Source organism: Crocodylus siamensis, chromosome 3 (assembly GCF_052110815.1).
Source record: "Crocodylus siamensis isolate JL-2025a chromosome 3, ASM5211081v1, whole genome shotgun sequence".
Lineage (NCBI taxonomy): Eukaryota > Metazoa > Chordata > Crocodylia > Crocodylidae > Crocodylus > Crocodylus siamensis.
In genome coordinates, this window is record NC_143397.1 from 59,885,391 (window position 1) to 59,904,242 (window position 18,852).

The 18,852-nt window shown below is 41.6% G+C and overlaps 1 protein-coding gene across 2 annotated transcripts; it reads right to left on the reverse strand.

Annotated features, from left to right (window-relative positions):
* STARD4 (StAR related lipid transfer domain containing 4) lies at positions 1-13,026 on the reverse strand. Of its 2 annotated transcripts, none has more exons than XM_090038370.1 (6): positions 12,939-13,026; positions 10,090-10,209; positions 8,596-8,645; positions 7,589-7,715; positions 6,482-6,596; positions 1-5,721 (listed from the first exon to the last, which is right to left on the reverse strand). In XM_090038370.1, the coding sequence occupies exons 2-6, from the start codon at positions 10,192-10,194 to the stop codon at positions 5,495-5,497; spliced, it is 624 nt and encodes a 207-aa protein (XP_089894496.1). In that variant the 5' UTR covers positions 10,195-10,209; positions 12,939-13,026; the 3' UTR covers positions 1-5,494. The 2 variants fall into 2 exon arrangements, with proteins under 2 accessions (XP_089894496.1, XP_089894495.1); XM_090038369.1 differs by lacking the exon at positions 12,939-13,026 and adding an exon at positions 12,767-12,860.
* Positions 13,027-18,852: the final 5,826 nt, after the last annotated feature.

Below are 18,852 nucleotides of genomic sequence, written 5' to 3' on the forward strand. Positions count from 1 at the left end.
CTTCATGTTTTTAATTTACAGTACAATCATTCAAAAAATAAATACATCCTTAATTACACACTGTAAATTCACAATCAAGCCAAACTAAATTCAACCTTGATAAAAAGGGGTGCAACTTGATTGGCTTTAACCAAATTGCACCCGTTTTGCCAGCAATAAACCTGAAACAACTGACTCAGAATAAAGATTCTATGATTTAAGAAAACAGTATTGGTGTTTGTGTGGATGTTTTTTGTGCAAGTCTTTAGGCAGCATAAATAACTTCTTTCCACACATTTAAACTATCAAATGCATTTTAAATTGGCAAATAATGGAACACAAGTCCAGAGAAAACACCATTCGAGAACAGGACCTAAACCATGATTTACTTGAAGTGCCCAGAACTGTGCAGTAGAGACCAGACTTATCTAGCCCTAACTCAAGGTGGTCAAAAGGCTCGGTGTTGCCAACTCTCATGATTTTTGGTGTTGTTCTAAAAAAGTCTACGCTTCAAGAATATGAAAGAGTTAGCTCTTTCTTTTATATACGGCAAAGATTTAAGGGTGCAGTGCAAAAAAGGAAAGACAGTTTTCAGGTTTACTTTACTATACTTAACCACTTTTCCGAAACACATTCAAGGGACTATGCATGCAGAGCCCCAGATTCATTAAACTAGTAGCTGGACTGAACCCCTTTAAACAAAAGCAGCCCTTTAAAAACCTTAAGTCAGTAATTCTATATACAGGCAACCCCTACTTAACACTGTTTCACTTAATGCTATTTTGCTATAATGCTCATTTTAAACTGATACCTGATTTCACTTCGGTCATTGAAAACAACTGCAGTCACAATCTTGGGTCGTCAAATACTTTCAATTTCATTTTAATGTTCATTTCCCTTAACGCTTGATTTTTCAGGAACCAGTTAAGAGAGCTAAGCAGGGGTGGCCTGTACTTCTATTTCTAGGCACTTGTTGCTCCTATAGAATAAGTTCTGAATAGCGTTATCTATGCCTAGTTGTTTTGGAAGTACTCTAGAGGACTAAAGTAGTATTTATTGTTGTGCTCCTTGCACAACATGAAAGATCTAGGTGGATGAAGTTCTTGCAGATTGCCAACAAAATTCAGTCCATGTGAGTAGAGCTGACCTTATGGAAAATGGTGCCCTGGACAAACTTTTATTTTGGTGGTGCCCTGCTGGGCTGGACTGGTTATTGCCTCTTCAGCCTGGGATGGGGATCAGGAGAGGTGACCAGGTGTTTGGCACCTCCCTGACCACAGCGCCCTGGGCAGTCACCCACCTCTAAAGCTGACTCTGCGTGCAAGGATGGCAGCTTTCTACACATTCCTCTTTCCTCCCCCTCTTCAGAGCTGTACAATAAGTGCTGGCATGTATTTTTCTCCAGTCAGGTTGTTGGCTCCCTCTACAGGGATACTCTCAAACTTGCACAGAGATGGCAATCTAAGGAATCTGTGGCTGGCATTTAGTTCCTCAACCTTCTCTGTTCCCCATGTGCTCAGTTCACAGTCCACTAGGAGAGGTTTTGGGGAGAGTCTGGAATGGAAGTCCTTGCTCTCATCCCCAGCCCTCCTCACTACTTTAGCTATGCATAGACAGGAGAGAAATCTGGTCCCTGAGAACACATTAAGACTTACAAGTACATCAAGTTTCCCACAACTGTAGCCATACTATTGTGTGATGAATACATAATATTTAGCAACAGCATCAACGTATCTGTATATGACCTAGTAAATACCTACAAGTCAATGTACATTTATTCTTGGTGATTTGCCTGGTTTCAGAAATGTAATTGGCTACTTTTACTTGCACAGGCTAGCATCTTGTCAGACCATCTCATTCATAGTACAGTTCTGTCACTGTCATTGGGAGTTTGTATTGCATAAAATATGTACCTCCTGCTTAATGAAAGCATCAATAGTAGGTACATGTTGTACTACAAAGCTAGTCCAGTTCTATCTGTTGACCACTGATAACTAATAAAATGCAGCCTGAGAGACCTATTTAACACTTGACTTGCATTAGCAGGAGATGAGCAGTCTTTAGATCCCCAGTTGTTAGAGATGTTATGTTGCTATTAAACTTTCTACATTATGGGGAAAATGCAGGTAGAATGGTTCTTGAACATGCCTAAACTCTTGGACTTCTTCTTTTCCTTGTGGAAGACTTGTGAAAGAAAATGTATTCCTTCAAGTACTTTTTTTGCCAGCCTACTTTCTTTGGAAGACCAAAGCAATTCCACTAAACTCTACGTAAAAATATCCAGTGATTACAAGAGGCATTTGATCAGGACCTTGAAATGGCAGCTTTTTTGGAGCACGCACCTTATAATCTTTAACTGTAACTGTAAAGTGCCAGGTGCTACATCACAACACATTTCATCCTTCAACAAAAGGGGGTTTTGTGCTCCTTTGAACTGTGTCCTCAAAGCACTAAAGTGCCTTTGTAAGTAAGAGGCCCAAAGTGCAAACTCTGAGGGACAGAAAGAATGAGAACTGCCAGAATGATTCCCCTCTAAGATAAATATTGTAAACCTCAATTATTTGGACATACTAGGTCCTGAAGAGATACTAAGGCTACCTAAAAAACACTGCTCACGTTTTTTTTTATATAAATATATTTTTAAAGCATCTATAGGGGGTTTCACAGAGCTTCCTCCTAGATACCAGCTGCTGCCATTCCAATATTGCTGAGCTGTTAGGGCCTCTGGCACTGACCTTTGTCCTTACAACACATCCCTCTGGAGATGAGGGGAAATGTGTCCAGGTTAGTACTGATTTCTCAGTATCATAGTAAGCTGGATTTTTCTGGTGTGAATTATCAGCAACAGGAAAAAAAATGCCCTTCACAGAAAAAGGTGGAGGCAAATTGGGACAGCAGCCAAAGACCTCAAAGGTCTACAGAGCTAGGAAGGAATAAGAATAGGAGTAAGTGATCTGCCTACAGGCTGGAAGGTCTGCATGGGAAATTATATGGAAAAATCTATCTCCAGCTCTTTCCTCATGGCTTTGTCCAGTTCCTTTGCACCCAAAGATGAAGGGATGTCTCCTTTGGGACCATAGGATAACAGGAAACAGAGAAGATGAAAGCACTTGATGCTTCCTGTTTTCTGTGCCACAGCAGATATCTGGGCTTGCTGTTTGTGAAAACGAATGTCCTTATTTATGCTAAGAAAAAACACTTTAAAAAAATATATCTCTCTGCTTGAACAATGAAATGAGCAAATCTCAATTGCTTAGTATTTATGTTCTTTCAAATGCTGTGAAAGAAAGTTGGGTTTCCTTCAGAATTTGTTTTTTGACTCTCTTCCCACCATGGACTAGTTTTATGAAAACCAAAATAGTTGGTTTGCTTAGATCAGAGTATTCCTCTTGAAACAGCTTTAAGTTTGCTGAATATACTACCTCTCACTTTCCACCCATTTGATACATTACAGCTGCTTTCAGACATTTAAAAAACACTTCACCGGAAGCAGTGCATTACTTCGACCTGGCTCTGCAGCATCTCTATACATCAGATGCTTCAGATTTTAGATAAAAGTGCCAAAAAAGCCCCACTAAAGCAGATGGTGGGTGAGCCAGGTCCAACTACTATGCTGCCTCTGCTCACCTTGGCATAGGAACATGGCAAGTTTTAAAGTTTTGTTGTTGTTTGTTTGTTTGTTTTTAGTGTCTGCAAGCAGCCTTTTATTGTCTGTCAGTCATGAAGGTGTCCAACTGGTAGCTGAAATGCTAGCATTCAAATATACGTCCTGCATTGGCTACACAGCTACATCCTAATCAAACTAAGTACCTGTTAAACACTAATCTTTTATGGGTTGCAATGTGATCTCCCACTCCATTCAAAGTAAAAGATGTATAAAAAAAACGACCAACCAACCCTTGGGATAAGATATGTAAATCTATACAGGTCCTTGACAATGCAGGTAGTAGGAGGTTTGGGGTTTTTTGGTTTGTGTTTTTTTAAAGCAATGAAGTGCCTAAATACCTCTTAAGTGTGGCCCTTAGTCCCTACATGGCTTTAAACTACTCTGTACACAGGCTTTTCTGTTTCTGGATATCCAAGTTCTCAAGTTCCATCTTTCCCCATTTAAACTACTTAAGTTTCTGAAGCATCTTTACATAGATTTATACACTGCTGCAGTCACTTCCTTACGAGCTGCTACCCGTGTGGCAATCCTCAAGCTAGTTCTGGTACTACTAGCAGTGGAACTGTGATGGCATAGGCTCATCACCCAACTACTTTTCCAGTATCTTTTTAGGTCTTTTAGCCCCTAGGGAGCTCTGACCTAGCAATGGTTACAGTTTGAGCAATACCCAAGCTGCTTGAGGTATTTCCGTGTAAACTGGCAGACACACAAATATCTGCAGCATAGATGGACATGCTCTTAATCTGGTTAGAGCTATTCCAGGTTAGTCTTCATTTTGGAGAAGGCCCCCTCATTTAACCAAGGAAAACCTATATGCTGCACCATTGCCATATCAGCCCCTCTGTCCTGCTGTAGCAGTAAACTTCTCAACCAATATGAGGATGTAATCAAACAGAACAAAAAGGGTTTTCAGTGTTGTTTTTTCTTATGTTGAAGGGTATGGGGGACGTGCTTCTAAAACTAGTAACATTATCCATATAGTCTTCAATGCAAGTTTAGTCACCAATACACATCTGCTTTTTAAAAAAATTGGACTGTGTACAAGGATGAGTGGATGCAGCAGGAATTTATAGCATGATAAACAAGGGCCTGATCAAAAGTCCCCTCAGGATTATGGAAAAACTACTGAGCCTTCATCAAGCTTTGGATGGGCTGCAAGCGCATTTCTGCTAGCTATGGTATTTAACAAACAGACAAAACCACATTATGAAAAGCCAAGACCTCGGGCATTTGAGGTTGCAAGTGTGTAACTCCCAAATAAGAACTCTATTATAAAGTGATTAATACCTAATATCCCTTTGGTAAGCCTTAACAGACATTATTAAAATAATTATGGATTAATAAGCTGGAACATACAGAAACTACAAAAGCGCATGTACAGACCAAACACTTTAAGATCTTTACCTGTCCATTCCTTAAACACAAAGAATATAAAGTTACATTTGCAATGAGGTGCTGCCAGCAGAGAAGGCCCATATTTTGTCACACAACAAGTGCTGTTCACTCACAACTTCAGTGAGTGTAGAGGTCACTTCATATTATCAGGTTTTAGCCCATATTTTAGATACAAAATCCCTTGCTTCCTAGAAAAAGTGTATGGCCATACTGTAATTTTCAGAAGGCAGGAAACGCAAGCTTAAGTGCAGAAGCAAAATATTTACATACCTGCTGGATATCAGCCTGAAATGTTACTGTTAAAATTGAATCCCTCTTAAATATAGTTCCTGATGTTAATTGGAAAAATACTACTAGCCTCTGAAGTAAGCAGCTAAACCATGTTCAGCATAATAAAGAGAGGAAGAAATAGATGATTGCAAGAAACGCACAGAGTTCTAAGTCACTATGTGACTACGTTTTCAGTGCCTTTTTGAGGTCAGAATAAAAATTAGCCAGGCTGCTAGCCATGGCAGTATCTACTGCAGATTGCGGCAGCATCCCTCGAAGTTCAGTCTGGATGAAGCCCGTCAGAAGACTCTGGTCAGGGTTGTCCTTAAGTGGGACACAGAACCAACCGCAGGGGTGATTAAATCCCCGGACAAAATTAGGTCTTACTTCTCCAAATTCAAGACTTAGCCCTAGTTTTTATTTAAAAAAAGAAAATGGAATGGGAAAAAAAAAGTCAGAGAACATAGCCATAAGAATCGAGGAATTATGATCCAAACTGGGAGCCAACTGCACTCTTTGGCATATCAGTACACTTTTCACCAATGATCAAAACAGAATGCAGATTTTTTCATAAAGCTGTATTCCGCTGGGTAATTAACCAACTAAACCAAGATAAAGTGGTATGTGAAATAACCCAGTTAAAGCAAATACAAGGCAGAAGCTTCTATATACGAATATTACAGGAAGTGCCAGTCTCACCTTTAAAAAGGCTTAGCTCAGCAGCCAAATTTCTGGATACTGTTCTCTGTCTTATTTTTAAATAAATCAAAGTTGTACATTCATTCCTCCCTCTCTTCCACAGGCAGGCAGAATCTTTTGGCATAAGACCATGTGTTTACTCCCATATATAAGCAAGTTCTAAATCCAGCTCCATCTGATTAATAGTGTAACATTGGGCTGTGCACTTCACTTGCCATAATTTTCCCATGGTACTAAAGATTAGTCTCCTGTAATTGCTCCAAATGTTAATATACTCTTGGATGGCACTCATATTAACAGCAGTGTACAAATATCAGTTAAGCTGATCTACACAGCACCCCTATATGCAACTATCCTCTGTGTGTGTGTTTAAATCTTATCTGAAGGGGAAAGGAATAGCATGTGTGCTTAACTCCAAATCCAGGGACATGCCACAAAACAAGAAACAAGCAGTGGTCACTGATGCCTTACCACATGACAGCAGGCCTTCTTCATATTGAGTAGTATAAGAGAAATCAATGAACTCTCTTGGTGCTATGATATTCCAGAGCTGCCCAGCGGTGGTATAGCGCATTACACAACAGTTCTTCATAAGGGGGACAGGGGAAAAAAACCCAAAAAAAACAACCAACATCAGTTTAAAAAAATAATTTATGTTCATATGAAATGAGTCTCTTGAACAAAGTGTTGTGGGCTTTTTTTTCTTTTTTGCACTTACACTGCACTTTTCATCTTGAATTATGCATTTTAGAGATGGCTACAGCCCAGGATTGCTCAAACCCAAGCCCATTGGCCACACTCAACCCATGGCACTGTGTCACCTGACCCTGCAAATATGCAGTGCAGCGAATCCTATCATGTGTGCTGAATGCATGCTGTGGCACATCAACACATCTGAAGCACCGCAAAGCATACATGCGCACTCGTATGGACATGCCCTAGAGGTTCTCAAATCTGGAGGCAGTTAATCATACTCGGCATGCTCAGTTTGCAGTTTAAAGGCCACTTTATTCAAATTTGCATTTAAATGAAACAAAACTGAAATGCAACAAAACAGAATTCAGTCTTCACCGGCTTTTTAGAAGGACTTCAAGTTTATGTAGTTATTAAAGACCATAAAAAATTGAGACTGAAAAACTAAAGCAAAAAATTATTAAACAATGTACAAGCCAAAAATCTATTGGCTCTGAAGTTCTGAACCACAGGTCCCTAGTAGTCAGGATAAGTCTAACCAATGGCCAATAACTGCAGACTTCAGAGAAGTCCGAAATGAAACAGCAGAGAAACTACTCTTTTGGCAAGTCTTACACTTCAGCATACATTATTATTCTAGTTTCCCCACACAAAGCCCTGATACCTCCTGAGGCTAGCCTATTTGGAACAGGTGAAGCTGTAGTTTCACAAAGTATGCTGGTCTTTTAACTTTAAAAAAAATCTACAGCATAGAAGAGAGTACTCCCTAAAAACTGTATTTGTGGTCTTAAAAAAACAAAAAAGACATTGTAATGACAGCCCACTTCCTCCTCCCTCCCACCACAAGAGTGCCAGATCATTTTATAAATTAGAAAGATTTCTTACCTCTTCAAACTCTTCAACAATGTCCATGGTTGTCATTAAGCTATCCCAGTGTAATCTATATGGACCAGGGCGAATGTGATCTACTATTCTGTTGGTGACATCGTCTACCACCCCTTGAGTTTTGTAGCTAAAGATTGTACATTTGAAATGTAAGTATATAATCTTTTCATAAGCTTTCTGCTAGCTTTAGTATACATTTACTTTAATACATTACTACCTGAAAATAAGTATCAAGCAAACAGTTGTGTTGGAGGGGCCATATGCCCTCCCATATACCCCTGCCCTTGTGTCATCCAGGCCATGAGGTTCCCCACAGGTCTGAAAATTTGGGGGTGGGGGAGCAGTCTCACAGCATCCCTGATGCCAAATTTTCAAACCCATGGGGAGTCCTGTAGGCAGATAGCATAGCCCAAGTTCAGCAGATCAGTTTCTGAAGAGTCTCAGGAAGAAATTATACCTATTGAAGTAAATGAGAGTTTTGCCAGGGACTCTGAAGAAACCACGGTTTTTTCCCCCAAGTTGTCAATACCAGTTATTTTCAAGTTAAGATAAAAGCATTACATAATAATATCATAGGAAATATACTACAGAGATTAGTTCTATACTGGGAGGAAGACTGCCTGGATGATCTAACCCAGCGGTCAGCAACCTAGAACCCGTGGGCCAGATCTGACCTGCAAAGAGGCTGGATCCAGCCTAGGAAGGTCTGATCCAGCCAGGGGGATACAAGGGACTGGGCAACACATAGTTGTGCCAAGTTGCCTGTCTGCTCCACAGCACCCTCCTTTGCAGCCCTCCTTGCTGCTCTCTCATGCCTGCGCTTACCCTCGTTTGCGGGGGTGGGGATACGCAGCTTGAAGCAGGAGGCTGGGATGCAAGTCCTGGCCATGCGGGGCAAAATGTCTCCAACCCCTGCTCCTGCTTCCCTCATTTCAAACTTCTATGAAGTAAGTTTGTGGGACTGTGGAAACTTTTTTTTCTTTTATCCGGTTCGAAACTAAACTTACAGATATCCACTGAATTCTTCTGATGGCTTGCGCCACACGGTTGCATCTTTCTGGGAAGTGGAGGGAAAAAAGGAAGTAATGATATAATCATATTAACTTATGCTCTTTTCTAAAGTGACCATCAGTCTACTATCCAGGTGCTTCCCTGTGTCGCATGCATTAGGAATAAAAGCACATATTTCAGAGATCCTTTCCCAAAAGCATACTGTTCATTACAAACGCTTAATTGGACTTTAAATCCAAAAAGAAAATGGTAATATTCAATGCACCATTTTAAATTAGAGTTTTGCAGTGCCAAGTACCTGAAAATCTTAACAGTTTCATTATGGCTCTGCTGATTTATCTGAAATACTAAGAGTATAAGTCATCCAAATATGACTAAGTATCACACTGCACCTTCTGCATCCAAGACTTCGAAAGTGACCTAAGCATTCTGGAATTTCTATTCTCTCTCTAATGAATACAGTGTTCATCTTTCACCAAATATTTATCCAACTGCTGAGCTGAATTTTGTGCCTGGTTTCTGAAGGCATGCAACAAGAATTAAAGAATAAAACTCTTTACAGGTCTGGGAGATAATCCCAAAAGGCAAAGTTTCCCTATTCAGGATCACTGAGGTGTAAGTGTTCAGAGTTAGACACAGGTGTCAGGCAGTAACTTCACTCAGCTATTACATGGATAGCTTCTTTATATAGAAGAGTGCTTACTAAAAATGAGGTTATACAAGTCCACATTTCCAGACCTTGTTGAGCAATCCTAAGGACTAGAACAGTCAAAGGAAACTGTATATTGAGCAGTGAAAATTATGAGAGCCTTAGAGACATGGTGGTGTAAGACATCTGCATCTAAGAAAAGGACAAATATCCTTTCACTGGTTTCTGCAAGAAGGGAGTTGTCTTTATGCTGTTACCCTTTCCCCTCCCCAGTTATAAGAAATGGGATTTTCTTATATTTTGTAAATAACAGATTTGGAAAGTACTTGACTCCACATCACTAATATCTGTTCCAAAAGAGAAGCGGATTTTTAAGACTTCAAACCCGCTATTGCTCAGAGGCAAAATACTTATTTTTGATTCAACTGATTTAGATAGTTTAGTTTTTTTGGTCTAAGCCTATTTCAGATGAAGAAAAATGAACTGAAATTACATTTAAATAACACTTCCTTTCAAGGGAAATCCCAAACTTTATATAGTTAAGCGTGGAGAACTGTTCGAACTATTAGAACCTTCCAAATACAGATGCAAGTAAGGATGTAAAATACTTCTGCAAACAAGCAATGGAAATTAATTTTGGGGGTTTAAACTGAAGCAACCCTAGAACACTGCTGTGTAAAAAAGACCTTTATCCAAAAGCACTGTGGGTAAACGTATCAAAAGCATAACCTGCCATTATCTTGGAGTGAGTAAAGAAAAGATTGGGAAAAAAAAAAAAAAGCACTAATGTTAATATGAAGAAAATAAGTCCAATTAAGTACAAAAAGACTAGTTCACTTACTGTTTTCTTGGCAGGCCGCCATTCACTATCTTCAATGCTGTAGTACTGGATCAGAGTATTTTTCAGTTTTGTAGCCAGTGAAGCTGCATCTGGAAGGATTTCCATTCTTTTCCCTGTATACTGAAATTTTACAATTACAATTAAAATAAAGATAGGCCCCAGTGTCTCTTTTTCTATCTAAGTAATTCCAGGTAACTTCAAAACCAAAAGTAAAATGAGACCTGGACTATGAATCTGGAATATGAACCCAGAAGCACTCTTTGTACCGCACCCTACCACACACTGCATTCTGAGTGGTTTTACCTTCTAGTCTTCATGCATGTACTTATTTCAGTGGATTTTTTTTTTCAAATTAATTATGCTTAATCCACCAATAGAAATTTTGTTCGTACCCACTTAAAGCAATCTTGGTCTTGAATTTTTTAAAAAATCAGAAATGGTTTGTTTTCAGTCTGGTACGCAAGGAAAATCTGAAAAGAGAGAGATGTTTTTCTTTCCTCCCTAACCTTGACCATTTTATTAAGATTGCTTTGTTATAACTAGACGTGTCTACACATGCATTTATGCCAGCTCAAATTAACTGTGAGGTAGACTACTGTGCAGTAAGCGAGAAAAGGCCAGTGTCTACAAATGCAGCGTTAATGCACTTTAATGCCTACATACAGACTGACTTGGGACTAAAGTTAGTCCCAAATCAGTCCACACACACAATGTTACTGCATAGAAGGCATCTACATGTGTTACTGTGCAGTAATTAATTGGGTATCAATTTTACACGCAAGTCGGCGTAAGTTACCATATTCACTGCACAGTATGGACATACTGTGTAGTAACGCACCAATTTTGGTTACTGGACAATAAATGTGAACGTGTAGATGAGCCCACTGAGAAGTAGAGGTATTGCTCCATCCTACTGAGAACAGTGACCCTAGTTTCTTTAGGACTTGTGTACCTTACCAGCTCACCTTTCAAGGAAAAATATTCAAAGGAATTTTGGCTGAGGGCCAGCAGTCCCATATGGCTCCTATTCCTGCACTTCACCATTTTTAAAACCACAATACAACACTGGTCATATTTACACAGCATTCAGTTCACCCAGACAGGCTGACTGCCATCCAGAAAAACTTTATCACTGCAAATCTGTAAGACTCCAATGAGTTTGCAAAAAAGAATAGAAAACTAATCCAGAGTTGCCTCTTAATTCCAAGTTTAAAAGGAGCTCACTTTATGACATCTTAACTTTGACGTTAGAAAAGTTACCTACCTTGCACTTTAAGTACCCTGACAATGTAGTTGTAGACTGTTTTAATGTCCAACGCCATTAACATAAATTAGCCAGAAAAAGGGAGACTGCAAAGGTCCCCTATCCCCAAGTGCTTTCGCTATGTCCTAATGTTCACAAAAGACAGTGAGGGGAGGTGCTTTGCAAGATGCCTGAGGCAGACTATCATATCAAAGTTCAAGTCCAAAAAGAACCGCATGTCAAGATTGCTTTGACTAAACGAAAGCATTGTGTAAGCAATCAGCATTCCCAATTTTACAATGCTAAGTTGCCCTGTACAGTACAACTTTTTTTTTTTTAATGTACTACTGACAGTTACCATTACTGACCTACAAGAAGTCAGACATTAGGCGAACAGGAAAATATACTAGTCTCAACGCAAGTAGCCCAAAAGAATTAACTAGCCTGTCCAAATTAGTATAAGCCTTATAGGACAATTAGAGAAACTGGAAACTTGCCCAACTAAAAAGAATCCAGTTTAAGTGAGAACAAAGATGGGATAAATGTCATCCAGTTTGATTTTTATCTCACTAATTTGTATTACAGTACAAGTCTATGACAGCGGAACGTAAAAAATACTAGAAATGTGACTTTGCCCAACAGCACAGAAACTAATAGCTTCTGTGACAAAACATCAACACAGCATCTGAAGGCTTTCCAAGTATATACGAATTCCTCTCTAGGAAGCAGGAAGTCTATAGTGCAAGGGACAATACACTAAGCTTTAATTTAGAAATAGATTAATGAGCCTGGGGATGAAAGGATGGCTGACTTTGTGAATTAACATGGGTGGTGAAAAGACAGCTGATTTTTAAATTAAATCATCCTTGCAGCAGAAACTGTGTAAGCCAGGTCTTCCCTCCCTCCCTGCAAACACGAGTACCCAAACCCCGTGGTTCTTAACCTTGGCAGACTCAACACACCCCTTGGAAAATGCCAGTTCTTAAGATTTTTGCTTGTCTTTTGACTACAGAAGAATAACCAAGCAAACCTTTCCGTTGCAAAGAAAGGCCACGCCAGGGCAGCACGTGTTAGCTCAGCTAACGTGTGCTAGCGTTGGCCCAGCACCCTGCAGGCCACCCTGGGCGGCATCTCAAGGCAGCCCAGCGTGACACCGCTAGAGTACCAAGACCCGCTCCGTCTGGCTTCGTGAAACCAGCTCAGCCCACAGCAGGGGTGAGTCTGTATCCAGCCTCTCGTGCAGCCACGCGGTCAATGCGCTCGCGCTCTCCCAGAAGAGGGGAGACGCGGCTTCCCACCCGCGTGGGCACAGGCACGCACGGGCATGGATGGACACGTGCGCGTGCACACACATTCGTGTATGCGCATGAGGGCATGGGTGCACACGCGCGCGCGGGAGGACTCACACACACGGGCACGGGCGCGGACACGCACCACGAACAGGCACACGCACGCAGGCATGCCCGTCCATCCTAGAGGACAGCGGTGACCCCGTTTCCTTAGGGCTGGGCCCCTGGGGCAGGGCCACGCGCCGCCCTCGTGCCAGCACCGACCCTCGGAGCCCCGAGCCCGGAGCCGCCCCCGGCGCCCGCCCGGCGCTACCCACCTGTCAGCCCCGCGCGCCGCCGCCTGCCCCGCCGCCAGCGCCTGCCGAGCAGCCGCCAGCGCCAGCCAATGGGAGTGCAGCCGGCTTCCCCCCACATCCAATCAGCGGGAGGCAGCCCCGGCTCATTTGCCCGGCCCCGCCTCGGGGAGGGCGGGGCGGGAAAGGAAGAGACTCCGCCCCTGCTCCCCTCGGAGCGGCTTCATTGGTGAGACTGGCTCAGGGGCCTGCTCATTGGTGGCTGGCGGGAAGCGCTGCGAGCTGATTGGCTCGCGGGAATGGAATGATGGTGTTTCCGCAGGGCGCGTGGCACCTGGCGCCGCCCTGGGCCGGCAGGGCGGCGATGGAGAGACGTGTCGGCCCGGCCCGGCGCTGCTTTCTGGTCCCAGGCTTTGCCGCTGCCTTGCGGTGCCCCGGCGTCCTCCAGAAACCGTCCCCGATCTGCTGCTCTGCTCTCAGCCTGTGCCCTTCTCCAGCCTGCTGCTTTCTGTCTCCTGCCCTGCCTGGTCTGTTGCTCTGCTTCCTGCTCCCTGCCTGATTGCCTCCTCCACTTGCTGCTCTCTTTCCGGTCAGCCACTGTGTTGCCCATCCGCAGTGTGTCACGGGCCACTCGCCCATGCACGCGTGCACACACGCTACTTGTGCCACCCGTGCTGCAGGTTGGCCAGCCCCATGTACCAGGCCTTGCATGCCATGCGCGTGGAGCCAAACACTGTGCTCCTCCCACCCCAGGATGGTGCAGGCTTTCACCTTCAGCGGGTTCTCGGTAGCCACTAGCAAGCTCTGAGAAACAGAAAGAGGGTGTTTATGCCCCAAAACTTGCAAAGAACTTTTTTCCAACTGGTTAGTCCGTCTAATGAGAGATCTCATCTACCCAAAGAACCTTGCCTCCCAAATATCAGATAAAGCTTTTATCGATTACAGCAGTGATCAACACAGCAATTCCTAATCGCAACAAAGGAGGTTGTCAACAGAGTCTGGGTGTCACTGCTATTCACCACCCTCTTTCCTGACTGCTGCTACCTTGTGTTGTGTTGCTGCTACCAATGAGATGTATCCCCATCCGTTTCTCAGGGCTTGGACTGTGGGGTAGTGTAATTTAAATCACTTGCATACGTCCACCCAAATTATCCCAGAATCAAGGTGAACAGATAATCGGTTGTCCTGAGATAGCTGCTGCAAAAGGTGCCATTATAGGGCCACTGCATAAAAAGGAGTTGGTCTGCATTGAGTGGATAGTTATCCCAGATACATGACACCTGCACGGGTGTAACTCACACTGGTGTGTTCTTACTGCTGGTTTTCCAGGAGAACCTGGCACCAGATGCCAGCGAGTTACACTGCTGTACGGATTTACTTTGTGTGCGCTCTCCTTTTATTACACTAGTGCAAATGCATTTGTTTGTTCAAAGGTGTAGGTTATAATCATGTTGGTCTAAGGACATAGGCAGAAAAGGCTCTTTGGGTGAATCTGATATCTTTTGGTCTATTAGACCAACTTAAACAGTTGGCAAAAATGTTTAACAAGCTTTCAGGTTTAAAAACCTTTAGGCAGGCTGAGGAAGCTTCTGCAGTTGGTGTGTGCTCTTCCTGGATGGAATGAATAGTAAAGAAGCCAGAGGCTGGGCTGGTCTGCATGCAAGGCAGGCAGTCAATGAAGGTGTAAATTGAGGAGTCAGTGGGTGAGATAGGCTGGGTGGGGTGGGGAGAAGGGGATGAATGTAGCAGTTAAATAGTGAAGTACAAGACAGCCACACTCTAATCCTAGTGGCTAAGATGCTGCTTCTGTATTTCCATAACACCTCGCTCTCTTTGGAGCCCAGTCCCCTCTGTCCTCAAAATATTACTCACTGTGTTGCCAGTTACAGAGCCAATTTATGGGTTTTAAACTAAGTAACACAAAAATGAATCCATCAGTTCCTTATTGGGAATTGGTTGAGTATTTTCTGCTGAAAGAGATTTTTGTCAGAAAAAGCCGATTTGCCAAAAAAATTATTTTGTGGAAAAGTATCAGTTTCGGTGAACTACTGGTAGAGTTCCTGCCCAGGTCTTGCAAGCTCTCCTTGAGGGCTGCTTAGTAGCCTGGTGTTCAGGGTCCATGGACCTGGGGCAGCCCAGCTGTGCACAATGCCTTGGGACCAGGGACCCCAGAATATCTAGGTCTTCCTGCCTTCTTGCTACACAGCCAAAACCCTAGCAAACAAAAGCTTCCATGGCTTCTGACTACAAGCTTCATGGCTGTGAGCTTGAGGGCTGTGGCTTGAGCAGGACTTCCAGGCCTGTTTACAGACTGAGTTTACAGACTTAGAGATGCGTGTGCTTTTGTAAGCAACACCTCACTTCATCAGATGCTATGAAAGGGCATGAAGAGAGCTGCAAGCTAAATGCTGTCATCAGATGCAGCAGAGCTCATATTGATGAAAATTATAAAACATAGATGAAACGAGGAAGGAATTACAAATTTTATTCATCCAAACAACACAATGAGCATTATTAAGATCAAATATTGGCTATAATTGTCCAGCACCTAGCACGATTCTGATTCTTGACTGGGGCCATAAAGTCACCATCTTACTAATAAAAACAGTAATCCCACAATCTGAGAAACTAATGTGGGAGGCCAGTTTTGTCTTGCAAGGTACAACAATCATCTTCCCAAAATTTGACCACTAAATTATGTGGAGTGTCTGATATTTCATTTCCCCAGAGATAATAAAGAATTGAGATTTCCCCCCCTAAATTAAATCTGTGCAATACAAGCAACTGGGCAACAATCTGTCAAACAGAGCACACAAAAAACACCTCTTGAGGGTTTTGAATGGCGTTTAGTAAATTAATACATTTACCTTTAATTTCTTGCTAGTTTATTGGAAAAAACAAAATGTGTGTAGTTTACTAACTACAGTGAACCAAATTCAACTCTGGTGGAGACAGATGCAGTATAGACTTAGTCCTATGAGATGCTAAGCATTCTGGTTTTAGTCCAGGAAAGTGCTTATGTACTTTGCTGGCCCAGAGCCGGAGAACTGTTTGTTGGAGGACTTAGACCACTGGGAGTTATGCCTGTCACCATGGGTGCATCTGGCTTATTATGCAACATGCTTTAAATTTATTTTTCTACCTTTGGAAGAACACTATTAAATTGGAAGCATTTAGCACCCTTTATCTGTTTTTAATAATAATTTTAATAATTTCTGGCCCTGTATTACACAAAGAGCTCACATTTAACCCGGGTATAAAACAAAGGATGTGTCAGAGTCTAAACGAAATGTGTCATTTTCTTAAATTTTGGGAGAAAAAAGTTACAAAATAGTTTCTCTGTTTATATTTTAAGTTCTTTATTTCATCGCAATAACCACCTCTCTCCAGAATTTATATGGTGTATTCAGGATGCACTGTGCTAGACAGAATGATCTTTTTGGATACACATAAGTATTGTAAACTACACTGTATATTCCTAACACTGTCCTTGTTTTCAGAAAGGTTGTTTGTATTCATTTGACCGCATGAAGACAGAACAAATATCTCTCTTCAGCTTTATAATTAACAGCAGCTCCATAGAATCCTTGAAAACAGAAAGGCCTACTGAAGGTCAGGGCTCTGGGGCTTACTGTCTTTCAGCTGTTTTATCACTAATCAATAGCCATGAAAAATTTGAAAGTTTCCTTTTTCCTAATTTCCTTTTCTGTTAACAGTGGTTTGGACCTCAAAGAAGCTACAAGTAAGATTTTTCACAAAGTGACTGGTACTTTTGTTTACCAAACATGATCTAATTTTTTGGTAGCTATTGGAGACCTTTCTCTTTGGGGCATCCAAATACCCTGAGCTAACTAATGGAATGACAAAAAGTGACATCAGCTACTGTGCCCTTAGTCTGATTTAAATAAAGGAAATATCCACATACACTCAGCTAGGCTTCTCAGTCAAAATAAGCAGTACTTTCTTTCTGAATGCTAAAAGAATGTGTTTTATTTCCTAGGGGACAGAATTGCAGGGGACAGTAATTGTGGGAGCTTCCCAAAACAGTCTATTTTTTTCCTTCAGCGCTTGCATTTTGCTATAATAATTAGCCCTATGGTTCATGCTGACTTAGGGCGCTTTTAATGCAGTCTTACAAGGGGATGTTATAAAAGACTGGTCTATGGAAGCAAAATTTCTCTGAGGTAATGTTAAAACTATTTTGGTATCTCTCCTTGAGGTCAATATTGCATTTGCCAGTGCCTCGTCATTGCCAATATTTTCTTTTAAGTGTAAGCCACCCATTCAGAAGTTCCTAGACCCTTAGACATTCAGCAGTTTATGGTTGATCCAATAGTCCGTTCAGATAAAAAGACCAGTCTTGCTCCTGCAACTGATCACCTTAAAAGTTTTATTGATCTTATAATAACCTATCTGAATGGTAGGCTGCTTGAAAAGTTTACCCTAAAAGAACTGTGAACTGCTTTCTGCAGAATGCTGTAGTACAGAACATTTTGCAGCACAATCAATGGAATACTCCTGCTGTTCTGTAGCCTCAACCATTGAGGTCCGGGTTCTTCTTTGCTCTCTTTCATTCCCGCCTCCCTTCCTCCCTCCCCCCTCCGCCCCCCAAACAATACACATTGCCAATATATATGTATTAATTGCCAAAATAAAATTTGAAATAGATGGCCCAAGCATTACCTGTACTTGGCCCTGTAGAAAAATGTCATAGCAACAAAGCACTGGTCCTCAACTTTCACTGACCCATGGGAAAGCATACTAAGCAAGTAACCTCAGTTTTCACTGTTTTATTTCTTGTGCCCACAAGTCACGTCAGAGAATCCCCTGGCCAGTATACTGCCCATGAGTCAGAGTCATGGTTTGCGGTCTGTGCTATGCAGCAAACCAAGAGGAGCTTATTTCTCTCTGCCATAAATACCAGTACAACCAGTGGCACTATCCCATATAGCTTAACGGCTAATAAACAAAAACTCCCTTAGCTGGTTCTCTAACTCAAATCCTTGTCTTGTGCATGGAGATTTCAACACATGTTTTTAAAAAATGCAAAATCCTGAATTAAGGGTAAAAAAATCAAGGTTTACTTCATCCTCTCTGGGATTTCAGCATTTCTTAGATCTACAATAATTAGTACAACCAATTTACAAATATATATATATATTGTCCATCTAGTGATTGTGGACAGTCTCACAAATGACTGCTTGTCTTCCAGTCACCAGTTCCTGAAGTACTGTTGGGAGAAGTATCAGTGAACATACTCTAGAAGTATCTAACCTGTGATAATATTCTGAACCCCCACAACTGGGATTGATTTGAGGAAACAGGGAAACCTCTGTTAAGCTAAAATTTTATTCAGCATATGCTACATGCTCCCTCAGAAAAAGATTTTTCTAAAAAAAAAATTGCAGTATTTTAAATGGAAAGTTTGTTTTCACAAACCAGGTAGAAATAGCTATTTGTCAGTATCCAAACTTGTTCATTTTAGGAAACTATTTTGGAAGAAAAATCACTTTAGATTTTTTTCATTCTGTAAAAAGTTTTTAAAAAGTGGATCTGTGTCACATTTTGCAAAAGTTTGTGATTTTATTTTCTTTAACCTCCACTAGCCACTAAAGATTTCAGGAATTGATATAGGCCAATCTATTGCCCCAGCACGACTTTCTCATGGCTCTGTTCATCTGGAGTTTTGCTCTGCAGCTGTTCAGAGGAAAGAAAGCAGCAAGTATAACTAACAAATTACACTAGCATATTAAAGCAACTCTGCCAGCCATTCACTTTTATCTGGGATCTGAATAAACATCACATCAGCAGTGAGTAATTGTGTGACTGAAGCAGAAATGCTTTTTGAAGTTTAATGTTCAACCAATCCATAAGCCCCATGTACATGTGCATACTGTATGTCTCATGGGTAGAGAGAGGTAGTTAGCAGCATTAGTCT

Coding starts and splice junctions, on each gene's coding strand:
- STARD4 (XM_090038369.1), bottom strand. CDS start 12,793: ATGCCTGCGTGCGTGTGCCTGTTCGTG. Junction 7,716..8,595: donor GAAGAATTCAGTGGATATCT/GTAAGTTTAGTT, acceptor TACAATCTTTAG/CTACAAAACTCAAGGGGTGG. Junction 5,722..6,481: donor AGAAGGCCTGCTGTCATGTG/GTAAGGCATCAG, acceptor AATAAAAACTAG/GGCTAAGTCTTGAATTTGGA.